A 12,801-nucleotide genomic window follows, 5' to 3' on the forward strand; every position below is an offset into this window, starting at 1 on the left:
GATCTACATGTAAAACAAGGTTATGTATTGATCACCTGCCAGGTGTTGGGAACAAGGCTTGCAGCCCCTAATTCGATCTCCCAGAGGAGCAATGCTTCAGTGTTGTGAACTCACGTCCCTCTGCTTCCCCCCCAGGGCATTAACCGCTACCAAGCCCACCTCCGCGCCAACTTCTCCTGGGTCGGCGGTGGACGCCTTCCGCCTGCTGTGCAGAGCGGCCGGTAGGTGGCGCTTTCCAGCGTGGTGAAGGCCAGGTGGACTGGAAGGGGCGGAGGTAGGCAGAAACTGCCAGCGGTGTCCGTCCGCGGTCACACAGCCGTCCACGCCGCGACTGCAACACGCGTGCCTGGAGAGGGCGCCAGCGGCAGGGCCAGCTGCGTCCTGAGCTCCTTTCCAGCTGCCATCGGCTCCGCGTCCCCGCTGCGCGCAGTTCGAAAGTCGGCCACCATGGAGGCGCAGGCACAAGGTGAGTGGTCGCCAGTCGCCCCCGAGGGTTAGGTCCTGCAGAGCGCATAGGGGCCGTTTCCCGTGCATCCGCTAACTTCGCTCTCGGAAAGGACGGATCGGTGCCACCCGCGTCCGAAACTCCGCGCCTGTCCGCGCCTTCGGGATCATGCCTGCTCCCCAAACTCGGGATTTGCTGTGGGGCTGGGGCTCAGTGAGTGCAGAGGCCCCTCTGCAGGGAATGCTCCCGCGCAAGGCCCTAACCCGTTCCTTAGCCAGTCGCCCCTACAGCCCCAACCTGGCAGGTGCCCACAGGACCTGTTGTGCGAGGTCCGGAATCGGCTTCCTTCCCTTTGCCTCAGGGGACTGGGGAGAGCGCGCGACTCCCGTCGCCGGGGGCCGTGGGCTCGCGCTCCTCATCTCGCAAGTTGGCGGATGAGCGGGACGCGCCCAGAGGTGGTGGCTCCGTGGAGCCCCGGTCTCCCGGTTGCGCGAGGGGCTTCCTGCGCCGGGACTGGTCTTCCGAGGCCAGGGGAGCGTCACCGCCCCCCCAGAGCCCCCGGCGGATCAACACGTTGTGCCTGCGTTTGCTGCGGTGCGGTCCGACCCGGGAGCGACCTCTGTCTCCCCAAGCGCGCGTGGGGTCCTTGGCCGGGGTCTGGCTGCGCCGCTCCGCGTCCCGGGACCGCCCGGCGGGGCAGCCCGCGGTGGCTCCGCGCGGGGCAGTCTCCGATCTAGGGGTCACACTTAGAGCGGGTGTGGGTATGGGGGACTCTCCGGATGGAATCGTTTGAGTGAGGGCGAAGGGACGGTGGAAAGCGGCCGAGGTGGGCGGCCGAGGAGCTGGGGGCGGGTAGGAAGGAAATCATTTCGGGGCTCGGCCGTGGGAGCGGCGCCAGGGAGAGGTGGGCTGCGGAGTTGAGCCTTTTAAGCGATCCTCGCCTCCTTCCCTCGCTGTAGGAAATTCTGGGGTGCCTTCTAACAGAAATAAAAGCCCGTATGGGGGGGCCGGTTCCTGACCCTGTGCGCTCGCCCCCTAGGGGCGGAAGTGCCCTAATGAGAGGAGCTGTGAGGGTGCGTGGGCCCAAAGTCACCCAACAGGTTTGCTGCCGGGATGACTGTGATCTGAAGAACAGGAACCATACTCCTCCAGTCCATCCGCCACGATCCTGCCCATGAAACTGCTGCTTCCAATGGATTCCTTTTCTATCATCTAAATAGGAATGGAGAATTCAAGGGTGGGGGTAGGTGGTGTTAAAGAAAAGAGTACTCAATGCTTGTTATTGAAGCTTGGTAAGGAAGACTTAGTTCAGGGCCATCATGAGCGGTGTGGGGACCAGAGCAACTGGGGCTGGGCGGTGGGCTCAACCCCAAACACAGCATGGGGTGAGTGGGGAATGACTTGACAGACCCATTAGGATTCTGCTGAACACAGGCCAGGGCCATCAGAAGTCAGCCGGAGGATGGTGGAGGGTGGGGAAGCTGACCAGATACTGAGGATGAGGGGTTCTGGCTGCACTCACGTAGCAGGCTTCTCTGCCAAAACGGGGTTTAACGGGCACAGATGGGCCCAGGAGAAGGTTCAGAAGCCTGAGTGAACTTGGGACCAAGCAAAGGATCTTTATTTTTGGCCAAGTTCAAAAGCAGAGGTTGGGTTGGAGGCCTTCACAGCTGAACTGAAGGAGGTAGGAATAACACTGGAGCTGTCCAGCCTGACTTGCAGAGGAGAAATTTAGAGATTCTTAAATGCCAGCCCTGGATGACCCCAATGAAATTGGCACCTCTGGGGCTTTGGCATGGGTATTTTGAAAGTGTCCTTGCTGATTGTATTATTCAATGCAATTGGAGAAGCCCTAGAGCAGACGGGAAACATTCATGCAAATTCTGGAATCATCTGAAGCTGCAGAGTGAAAACCCCTGGTGTCACTGCTTTACTTGATTTATTTAACAAATATTCCCACGTTCTCCTCTGCCAAGCTAGGCAGAGCAAAAACAGACTTGATTTTTCCTCGATAAAGCTTACAGTAGAGGAAGACATTAATTTGACAGTTACTTGATAAATAAAACCTAAAATTGCCAATGTCCTGAATGCTAGAAAAGAGGGTTGCATATTGCAGTGAGGACCTGGAAAAATTAGGCCTCGCAGGTGATAATAGAAGTAGCTCAGCTTATTTATTGTGTCCCTACCTCTGATTTGTGCGACACATATGTATTTGTTAATTTTATGTGAAATTATTTTGTATAAAATATATTTATTTTATATGAAAAGCAAAGAGAGAGGGACATGTGGACAAGGGAACAGCTCGCCTCCAGTGGTTTGTGCCCCAAATGACTATAGCGGCTAAGCAGATGAAAGCTGGGAGCCAGGAACTCAGGCAGATTTCCCATGTGGGTGGCAGGAACTCAATTACTCCAGCCAACACTGTTGCCTCCCAGGGTCTGCATTAGTGAGCAGCTATAAATCAGGAGCCACAGGCAGGGATCAGCCCCAGGTGCTCTGATAGGGCACGTGGGTGTGCTAATTGGCATCTCTTAACTGCTAGGCCAAACGCCCACCCCTGCCTCACATATATTGACTCATCTCATTGGCACAGCAGTCCCATGAGGTGGTTAGTGTTCTCTTGCCCATTCGACAGAGAGGAAATATGCAAGGACAGAAATTCCAGGTCCACAAAAAAATAGGTAATGAGTAGCAAAGCTGATTCTGCAGTGACCCCGTTCCCACTCAGCTCCTGTAACTTCCAGAGTGAAGATGCGGCCGAAGTCTCTGCCTACCTCCCCAGCTGCCCTTGAGTACTCCTCCCCTTCTGGTGACTAGAGGGAGCGTCTGTGGGTGGGAGGGACACATGGAAGACACGTGAAATGGAGAAAAATGAACTGCTTTGAGGAATAATTAGGAAGAAAGAAATCAACATTATGTGGATTGGAAGGAAGGAGGGCAGGGTCAGAGATGACCCCGGCTTCTTACTTGTTCAGCCTAATGGGTGATGTCTACATCTTAAATCCTCATTTTCCAAGAATTTGAAAGAACTCATTTTCAGACAGTCTTGTTATTGAAGCAGCAGACATAGTAAGTTAGTTAATAATGAAGCCTTGTTGCAAACTGTTTATGTTAAAGGAAAATCGTCTTTTCACTTGGAGCACATTCCTGGCTAAATGCCTCTTAGATTCTAAGATAATCCGAAGATTTCCAAAGTGTAGACTTCTGCCTTCAGCACAGTTTATTTTAGAAATATCTAGAGTGGGGCTGGCTTAATCTCCAGCAAAGCTGAGTGAGGCTAAGTGGGCAGCTGCTACTGAGATGTCCTCATTCAGGTGCTAGGGACACTATTTGCATATCTAGCACCGTAATTGCTGCAGCAGCTGGTCCTGGAAACTTTCTCATGACAAATTCTGCAAATATATTCTTTGGCTCTGTGCAAATCACTCTGTGATTGCTTCCAGCAAAACAGGGCATTCTGGTGTATTGGTAGGACGGAGATCATGAAGTAGGATTATGAGTGGAGTGATTGGATGGGAACGGACTGGAGAAGGGAGCGGAAGGGGGAGTCTGCAGGAGGAAGAATTCCCAGCTGCTTTCCACTGGTCCTGCTTTAATATGTAATTGATATGCAGTCAAGTGCAGACTTTTTCCCCAATGGTGCAAAAGCAATGTCCATTCACAAGACACCATACTTTGAATTTCGGATTTTTATTTATTTATATATTTTTAGATTTACAAGCCAGATTTATTAGTGTCAAAGACCTCCAGCCAGAGTGGCATGTGGTAGTGGTGGTGGTGGTGGGGCTCCATGAGAGCACTGGGGTTTTTAAGCACAATTTGGGGGAAGAAAACTTGACATTGAGTTACAAGGCAGGGACAAAACCCATCCAAAGACCTGTCTGGCTTGCTTGTCATAAAAGAGCCATCAGAAGGGTGGGATACCTAATTTGTTTACAGTAAACTGGGAGCTCAGAAGGAATCGCCACTCCCTTGCTGTTCTCATGATAAGACTGGAAGCATCCAAGGAATGGGCAGGCACTTTGACCTTGCTAAAGACTACCCCTGGGGAAAGCAAGTACTTTGGACCCTAGATTTCCACCAGGACTACCCTGACTGCCCACTAACGTGTCTGAACCTCCATTTTCTCTCCCTCAGAAGAATGGACCCTAACTTTTGTTAGGAGTATGGGATGATGACCGCTGTGGTTTCTTCAAGCTAAGTAGGGGCGAAGTAGCAGTCAAATAGGGTTCCAGCAGCAGTTGGGGGATGCTGTACCCACTTGCAAAAACTGCTTCCATCCGAGGTTTCATGTACGTAGCCATCTAGAATTTCACTGTTTAAAATCTGGAGAAAATGAATCTAACAAGCAGATTAAACTCCCAGGGTCTAAAACAAAGGACAGCATCATTATTAGAGGACCTAAGAAAAGAGCTGTCTAAACCATGAGGAAGTTTTCCCATTGAGAGGCAAATAGAAACTGACAGAAGGAGCTTGATAATAATCAGGTGGGCTTTAAAGCCTGGCTGGATATGAGGCCCAGACCTGCTGGAAGAGTTGTAATAAGGGAGGCGGGAAACTCCTTAGGGAAGGCACCCTGTTGACTTCCATCACGGAGCTGGCCTGGGAGGAGAGCTGGCCTGAACAGGAGGCAGGGGGCATCTCTAACAGGAAATGTACAGTTCTGCCTGCAATGTTACTGACCCTCCTTGGCCATCCCCTCAGCAGCAGGGATTACTTTGGAAGCTGGGCTGAGTGAAGGGCTTTTTTCAGCTTAAAGCCAGTAGGGTCTAATGCTGTGTCCTGGGCATCCTTCGACTCCAGGGCAGGTCCATTTCCAGTGATCCAACTCTTGGCAGAGCTGCCAGGGCTCTTCACAAGCTGACTTCTGCTGAAGCCCAGGCTTTCCACATTGAAAGACACTGCAGTGGACTGGCCTGTTGGGTCTCCTTGATGGCAGATCACTGTGTAAAGCAGCCACTAATCGGCTTGCCATCTTGTCTTTACATTGCTTCTGCTGCCTGGCTTGCTGCTCTTCCTCCTGATTTCTGGTAGACGAGAGGAAATCTTTAAGACAATATAAGTGAAGGAGGTGCTGAATCCCATTCCTAATCTTTGGTGGCCTAAACTAGGAATCTATAGTCACAGGCATGTTCTGATAGTGGCTTTTCTGTAAGGTAGAGAATGCCCATGAGGAAAACCATGTCCTCACTTTAAAACTTGCTCTCTCCCTTAGTTTTGTTTGAAAAGGGAGGTTTTACCTGTTTACTACACCCATGGCAAAGTAAATCTAGCTGTGAAATCATAATTTAAACTCTCATTTTGGCTATGCTATTATTACAGAAAAATGTTAGTCATCCTTTTATAAGGCTCAAAGATCAAACTGCACATCCTAGAGAGTCCTTCAGTATAGAGTCAATTTCCATCTTGAAGAGCATAGAGAAATGAGGGAGCAAGACAGCCTCCGCAGATCGCTTACTGTCAATAACTCAGTACCAAATGATAACTTAGCAAGCAATTTTAACTGTTAAATAACTTACGAAAACAAGTACCAAAGGTCCAATGCCTTCTATAAATTTCAAGATAAGAGTACATGTATTTGGAAACATTGCTTAAATATCTAACACAAGTGAAACTTGTTCAATTAGCAAACCCAAGTATGAACATGTCAATGACTTAAACATTTTTAGGTTCTTTCTACCAACAAATTTGAAACATCTGTTACAGAGATTTATTTAGATCATGTGAACCAAAAAAGGTGTCTTTAATTAATTCAGCAATTTAAATTTATGAGTAATCTTTTATCTATAAGCCAATTAAAACAGAGCTCTTAATTTTCCCATGTAGACATGCAATATATACATACATATAACATAACATACAAAGTAGAACAATAAAGCAGTTTCAGTAACAGCTTCTTAAAATCTTTAGCTATCTTTTTCTTAAAAAATTACCATCAATCTGTTAGAATTACTTCCTGCTGTTAGTAATCTGAATTAATCATACTTTTTCTAAGTTGGAACCTGTAGTACATTATTGGCTTTATCTGCTTACAGAACTGTCCCAAAGTATTGAACACAATTGAGGTCAGGGAAAAAAAAGTCATTTGGAACTTGGAACCTAAGAGGACACATTTAAACACGGAACCAACAATGCTTTAACTTCATGAGCTGTAAATCTGATTTTTAGTGTTTGGAGAATCAAAACTGTGGATGACAAAAGACTTTAAGTAGCCATGTTTAAAATTATAAACTCATTAGCCAACAAGAGGTACTTGCTTATTCCACACATATTTTTAATAGAAAACTTTTATTTAATAGATATAAATTTTGAAAATACAATTTTTGGATTATAGCAGTTCTTCCCCCCATAACCACCATCCCACCTGCAAACCATCCCATCTCCTACTCCCTTTCCTATCCCATTCTTCATTAAGATTCATTTTTAATTATCTTTATATACAGAAAATCAACTCTGTACTAAGTAAAGATTTCAACAGTTTGCACCCACACAGACACACAAAGTATAAAGTACTATTTGAAGACTAGTTTTACTATTAATAACTCATTAAGGACAGAGGTCCTACGTGGGGAGCAAGTGCATAATCCACACAATATTTTGAAAGCACCTGTAGGAGTTTACAAAAACATTTATCCCTTTTAGGTCTCTGGGTCTATCTTTTCATTTTTTTTTAAGATTTATTTATTTATTTATTTATTTGAAAGTCAAAGTCAAAGTACTGCTGGCAGAGGTTTAGCCACTATGCCACAGCACTGGTCCCGATTCCTTTATTTTTTAAGGAACATTTACTTATTTGAAAAGCAGAGAAGCAGAGAGAGAGAGGGAGATAGAGGGAGATCTTCCATACTCTGGTTCACTCCCCTAAAGCCCATAACAGCCTGAAGTGGAACAGACTGAAGCAAGAATTCCATCCCAGTCTCCCATGTATTGGCACAGATCCAAGCACTTGGGCTGCTTTCAACTGCTTTCCCAGGCTCATGAGCAAGAAGCATGGAAAGCAGACTTGTGGGGACTCAAAGGGGCATCTTTGGTATGGGATGCAGGTGTTTCAAGCCGTGGCTTTAACCAGTGTGACACAGTACCTGCCTCTCCTTGATCCTTTTAAATAACCTTTTAACATTTCATTATCTATTCCAAATGGAAATAACTTTGTTATGTCTGCATTTCTGAAAGGCAAATTTCAATTTCAGTTTGAAGTTAATAGAGAAAACCTTTCCATTTAATGCTTTTATCCAAATAAAGAGTTTGTGTTAGTTTTCTATGTATGCTGTTAAAAATTGGTCCCAAACTTGGTGGTGACAAACAGCAGAAATTTGCTATCTCATAGTTGTAGAGGCCAGAAGTCCAAAATCAATGTCACTGGGCCAAAACCAAGACATCAACAAGACTGCACTGTTTCCAGAGGATCTAAGAATTTGTTCCTTGCCACTTCCTGTTCCCCAGGCTCTGCCTCAGAGGTTACAGTGCCTTCTCTCTCCGTGGCAGAACTCTTCCTCTGTCTTCTAAGGTCCCCGCTGATTTAAACCAGGAAGATCTACGCATCTCGAGATCCTTAACTTAATTGTTTACAATGACCTCTTTCCTATAGAAGATCATATTCCAAGTTCCTCAGAGTAGAGCCTGATACCTTTGGGGAGTATTATTTGTCTTACTACAATAACAAATTTTTATACTCAATTTTTATTTAGCTATTTTCATTTTGTTTGAAAGGCAGAGAGAGAGAGAGAGAGAGCAATTGTCCACCTGCTGGTTCACTCCCCAAATGCCAGCAGCATCCAGGCTTGGGCCAGGCTGAAGCCAGGAGCCCAGAACCTAATCCAGGTCTCCAACATGGGTGGCAGGGGCCCAAGTACTGGAGCCATCATCTACTATCTCTCAGGGTGCACATTCACCAGACATTCAACTCAGGAGGTTTCTCAGAAGTCCATGAATGATATAAGCTAATAACTATCAGGTTATTTGTTCTTGTTTGCCAATTCCATTAAGAGGAAAATGATACTTTGCTCATGGGACATTTATTTACTCTCATCTTGTTTCAGGAAGGATTTAGGACAGTTTACATAAGAATATAAACACAGCAATACAAGGTAAATTAGAAATAGATAAAAGAAAATAAACAAGGATAAGAACAGAAAATGAAGCAAGGGATTACATCTTAGAAAAATGCATGCAACTGTATAATTTTTATTGACAGTGCATGGAAAACAGACTCTTGCTTTGTAAACAAAATACGGTATTTTATGACCTGAGAGATAGTAGATGATGGCTCCAGTACTTGGGCCCCTGCCACCCATGTTGGAGACCTGGATTAGGTTCTGGGCTCCTGGCTTCAGCCTGGCCCAAGCCTGGATGCTGCTGGCATTTGGGGAGTGAACCAGCAGGTGGACAATTGCTCTCTCTCTCTCTCTCTCTCTCTCTCTCTCTGCCTTTCAAACAAAATGAAAATAGCTAAATAAAATATATTTTATGACCAAACAATAAATTAACACTTGCCTCACCCTGCAAAATAAAGCAATAGGTCTCTTCTGTTATAGGTATCAGATTACTCAGGGTCAGGTGTTTTACATTTTATATTGTGTTTGATTTAATGTAATCATAAGGCTCAAGTTATGGAAGCTAGATGTTACACATTTGGTATGTGATCTTAAGAGTATTAATAAGACTTCATACTGTCTTATAAGCTATCACCTATGCTCTTATTTTCCCTCTAAGTAAAAGTTTATATCAGGTGATAGTGTGTATTTTAGATGAAGTCAGTCAATCATACATTATTATTGCAATTAAAATTCTTATAAAATCTAATCATACAAATTATGATTGTTGGAACCTATTTTGAATTGCCTTCCCTAACATATACCTTGTTTTCTTAATTCTGTGAATAGGCAGAAACTGGAAAAGTTCTTCAAAAAAATGTATAAACAAGAGAGTCCACTTCTGTGACCTATGATCAGATTTGCTACATAGTAAGGCAGTAATAAGTACTCCAGCAAATATAGATTTATTAAATAAATATTGCAACAACTATTTATTGATTATTGTAGTAGGAATAAATGTCCAACAAGCATTTAATATTGGGAGGCAGCAGAGTATGGTGGTTAAGGACATAGGGTCAAGGCAAGCTGCCTGGTTTTTCATGTGTCATCACGATTGATGTGACCATAAAGAAGTAATTAATCTCTCTGGGTCTTCGTTTCCTCTCTCTGTTAAGTGAGAATAATAGTAGCTCCAACATCATGTTATTGTAATATGGATTTGTAAAGGCAATATGTGCAAGGTCCTATTTCTCTTGTTAAGATATGCCAGGAACTTTGAATGTATTGTCTTACTGAATCCTTATAATGACACCATGAGTTAGATGCATTTTACTTTTAACTCATTTTATAGACAGGGAAACTCTGGGCCAAAAAAAATTAAGTGAGGAGGACAGGATTCAACACCAAGTCCATTTAAGTCCAAAGTATGAGCTTAATCATGGTAGCATTCTGGCTCTGTATGTATGGGACAATACATGACAGAGGGGAAAGAGAGATGGACTAGGCGTGGATCATGTTTTCAGAGAGGGTAGAATGAAGAATTGAGAGTCATTTCTATGGTTAATAGCACATAGAGTGGAAGAAGTGACTTAGTTCCTGCCTGATGAGATGTTTAGGTGTTGGAGTGTTAATTAGAACTAATTCACATGGAGGGAATAATAACAATATTATTTTAGAAATGTTTCTTTTTAGGCCAAATACCATGCTAATCAGCATTTTTAAAAATACCATGTTTTTCAGGGTCAGGTGTTTGGGACAGTGGTTAAGTCACTTGTTGGGGCTTCTGCATCCTATATCAAAATGCCTGATTTGAATCCTGCTTCCTGCTATTGCACACCATGAGAGGCAGCAGATGATGGCTCCAGTAGTTAGGTTCCTGCCACCCATGAGAGAGGCATGGTTAAGTTCTGGGCTCCTAGCTTCATTCTGGCCTAGGCCTGGATGTTGCAGGCATTTGGGGGAGTGAACCAGTGAATGGAAGATCTCTGTCTCTCTTCTTCCCCTCTCTCTGCCTTTCAAATAAAATGAAAATAAATAAAAATTATAAAAAACATTGTTTTTCAGTACATTATTCAATACAAAAAGTTCACAAATAAAGTAATATTAATTTTCACTTTGTAGATAGATAAGGGAACTGGATGACGAAGTAGGTATACTACTTATTCCAACTCATACAGCTTAGAGGTGTTGGAGCTGGGATTTGCAATCAGAGTTTGGTTCATACCTTGAGCTTTTAATTACTATTCTTTACCATTTCCTTAAATTGATGTGCATAAGTAGTTAGTGTGCAAAGGTTCAAATCATGATGTTGCTTTATGTTTTATATTGTTAAAGGAGTTTCCAGAGGCCAGAATTTAATTGTTCTGTTCATTCCATCTGGGAATGGAATATGAATGAGTACACTGGGGGTCTTCAATATGGCAAAGTAGGGGTGAGGGTTACTCATTTACTAATGGTTTGCTACTTTAGTTCTGATTTCCAGATGAAGAATATTTTAAAAGTCATAAAATATGAATTGTTAGGACCACTGCAGCATGTTATCACTAGCTCAAGGAAAACCCAATTTAGATGTGGGATGGTTCAGGGGTTTTCAAAAAGTCCATGGAAAAAAATATACATTATGGAAAAAACTAAACATATATTTCAAAAACATTTTTGCACCAAAATAAACCTACATTTTTAAAAACATTTATTTGAAAGGCAGAGTGATCAAGAAAGGGAGATATACATATATACATGAGCGTGCACACAGACACACACACACATACACACATACACACACACACAGTGAAGAGTGAAAGGGGGATATTCTTTCTGCTGGTTCACTTTCCAAATGCTTCCAACAGCTAGATTTAGGCCAGACTGAAGCCAGGAGCCAGGAACTCCATCTGAGTTTCCATCGGGGTCTCCCACATGGGTAGCAAAAACCAAGTACTTGGACCATCATCTGCTGTCTCCCAGGTGCTTTAACAGGAAGCTGGATCAGAAGTGGGGAGTAGCCAGGACTCGAACCAAGTACTCTGATATGGAATGTGGGCATCCCAAATGGTGGCTTAACCCACTCTGTCATAATGCCCATTGCAAAGTTATATTTGAATTCCATTGTTCAGCAAGCTTTTTGAAGTACCCCCATATATTATTCCACTTGGTGTTCACCCGATCAGTCATCTTGGTACTTCAAAATAACTGAAGTCCCGGGAACTTGTATGACATTTTCTGGAAATTAGAATCTGCATTCTTCAGATGCCAACTCTCAGAACTAATTTCAATGAGTGCCCCCCAAAAGAAATTTTAGTGCCCTGTGAGTGTTACAATTACATTTTTTATATGTGTGTGTTTCATTCCTCTAGCCATCTCCCAAACATATTAGCATAATATCTACTTTAAGAACATACTTAATGAAAGTGTTGGAACAAAGTAAATATTCAGGGGCAGGCATTTGTCATTGTTTACAGATACTGCTCGAGAAATCCGAATCCCATATCAGATTCCTTGGGGGGATTGAGTCCTGGTTCCACTTCCAGACCAATTCCAGGTAATGTGCAACCTAGGAGGCAGCAGATGATGGCTCAAGTAGTTGGGTCCCTGCCACCCATGCAGGAAAATCAGAATGAGTACCAGGGCCCTGGCTTTGGCCTGACCAAGACCTGACTATTCCAAGCCTTGCAAGTAAACCAGTGGATGAAGACTCATTCTCTCTCTCTCTCTCTCTCATACATAAATAAACAAATTTTTAACAAAATGAACAATCAGAGGTTTTGTCCTTAAACTACCCTGGCAATCTCTTAAATTCTCATGGTTTAAAGTGGCAAGTGAAAAAAAAAAAAAAAAAGAATGCTTGCTTCTTTGATGCTGGCATAAATGCACACACTGTTTCTTGGGATGTCCCCAACACCACCTTAAAGCCACTTATTGAATTAACTGAGTTAATGGTGTGGTTGAGGACACATAGAAGATGGCTTCAATGAGTGGATTTTTCAAGGCTGTTATTCTGCTTTACATTGTGTACTTGAGAAATAAATTGTAGAGTATTTAAAAGACTTGCATTACATTAAGAATTATCATTAATCCACTGGGGAAGGAAGCAGAACATTTTAATGAATTTGAATTGGCATAAAGGAAGCTTTCGATCTTCAAGCACAGATGAAGTCTAGTTTCTTACACTGTGAATCATTTATAAATATTGAGTTTTGATACAGAGGAAGTGAAATTCCCAGAATAAAACCACAAATCTCCAAGAATACTCTTAGTCATTGACATATTATTTCTTTGCTAAAAGGCAAAAATCTAGCACTTTGCTCTAGCCTGTTAATGTACCATGCA

At 43.6% G+C, this 12,801-nt stretch overlaps 1 protein-coding gene across 3 annotated transcripts in view; it reads left to right on the forward strand.

The window, feature by feature from the left end:
• Nucleotides 1-332: 332 nt before the first annotated feature.
• Nucleotides 333-12,801, forward strand: part of TPD52L1 (TPD52 like 1) — a 100,398-nt gene continuing 87,929 nt past the window's right edge. For all 3 annotated transcript variants that reach the window (XM_062186714.1, XM_062186716.1, XM_062186715.1), the window contains exon 1: nt 333-466. In XM_062186714.1, coding sequence (XP_062042698.1) covers nt 448-466 — 19 coding nt within the window. In that variant the 5' untranslated portion in view covers nt 333-447. The remainder of the gene's footprint in view (nt 467-12,801) is intronic.

Source organism: Lepus europaeus, chromosome 3 (assembly GCF_033115175.1).
Source record: "Lepus europaeus isolate LE1 chromosome 3, mLepTim1.pri, whole genome shotgun sequence".
NCBI lineage: Eukaryota > Metazoa > Chordata > Mammalia > Lagomorpha > Leporidae > Lepus > Lepus europaeus.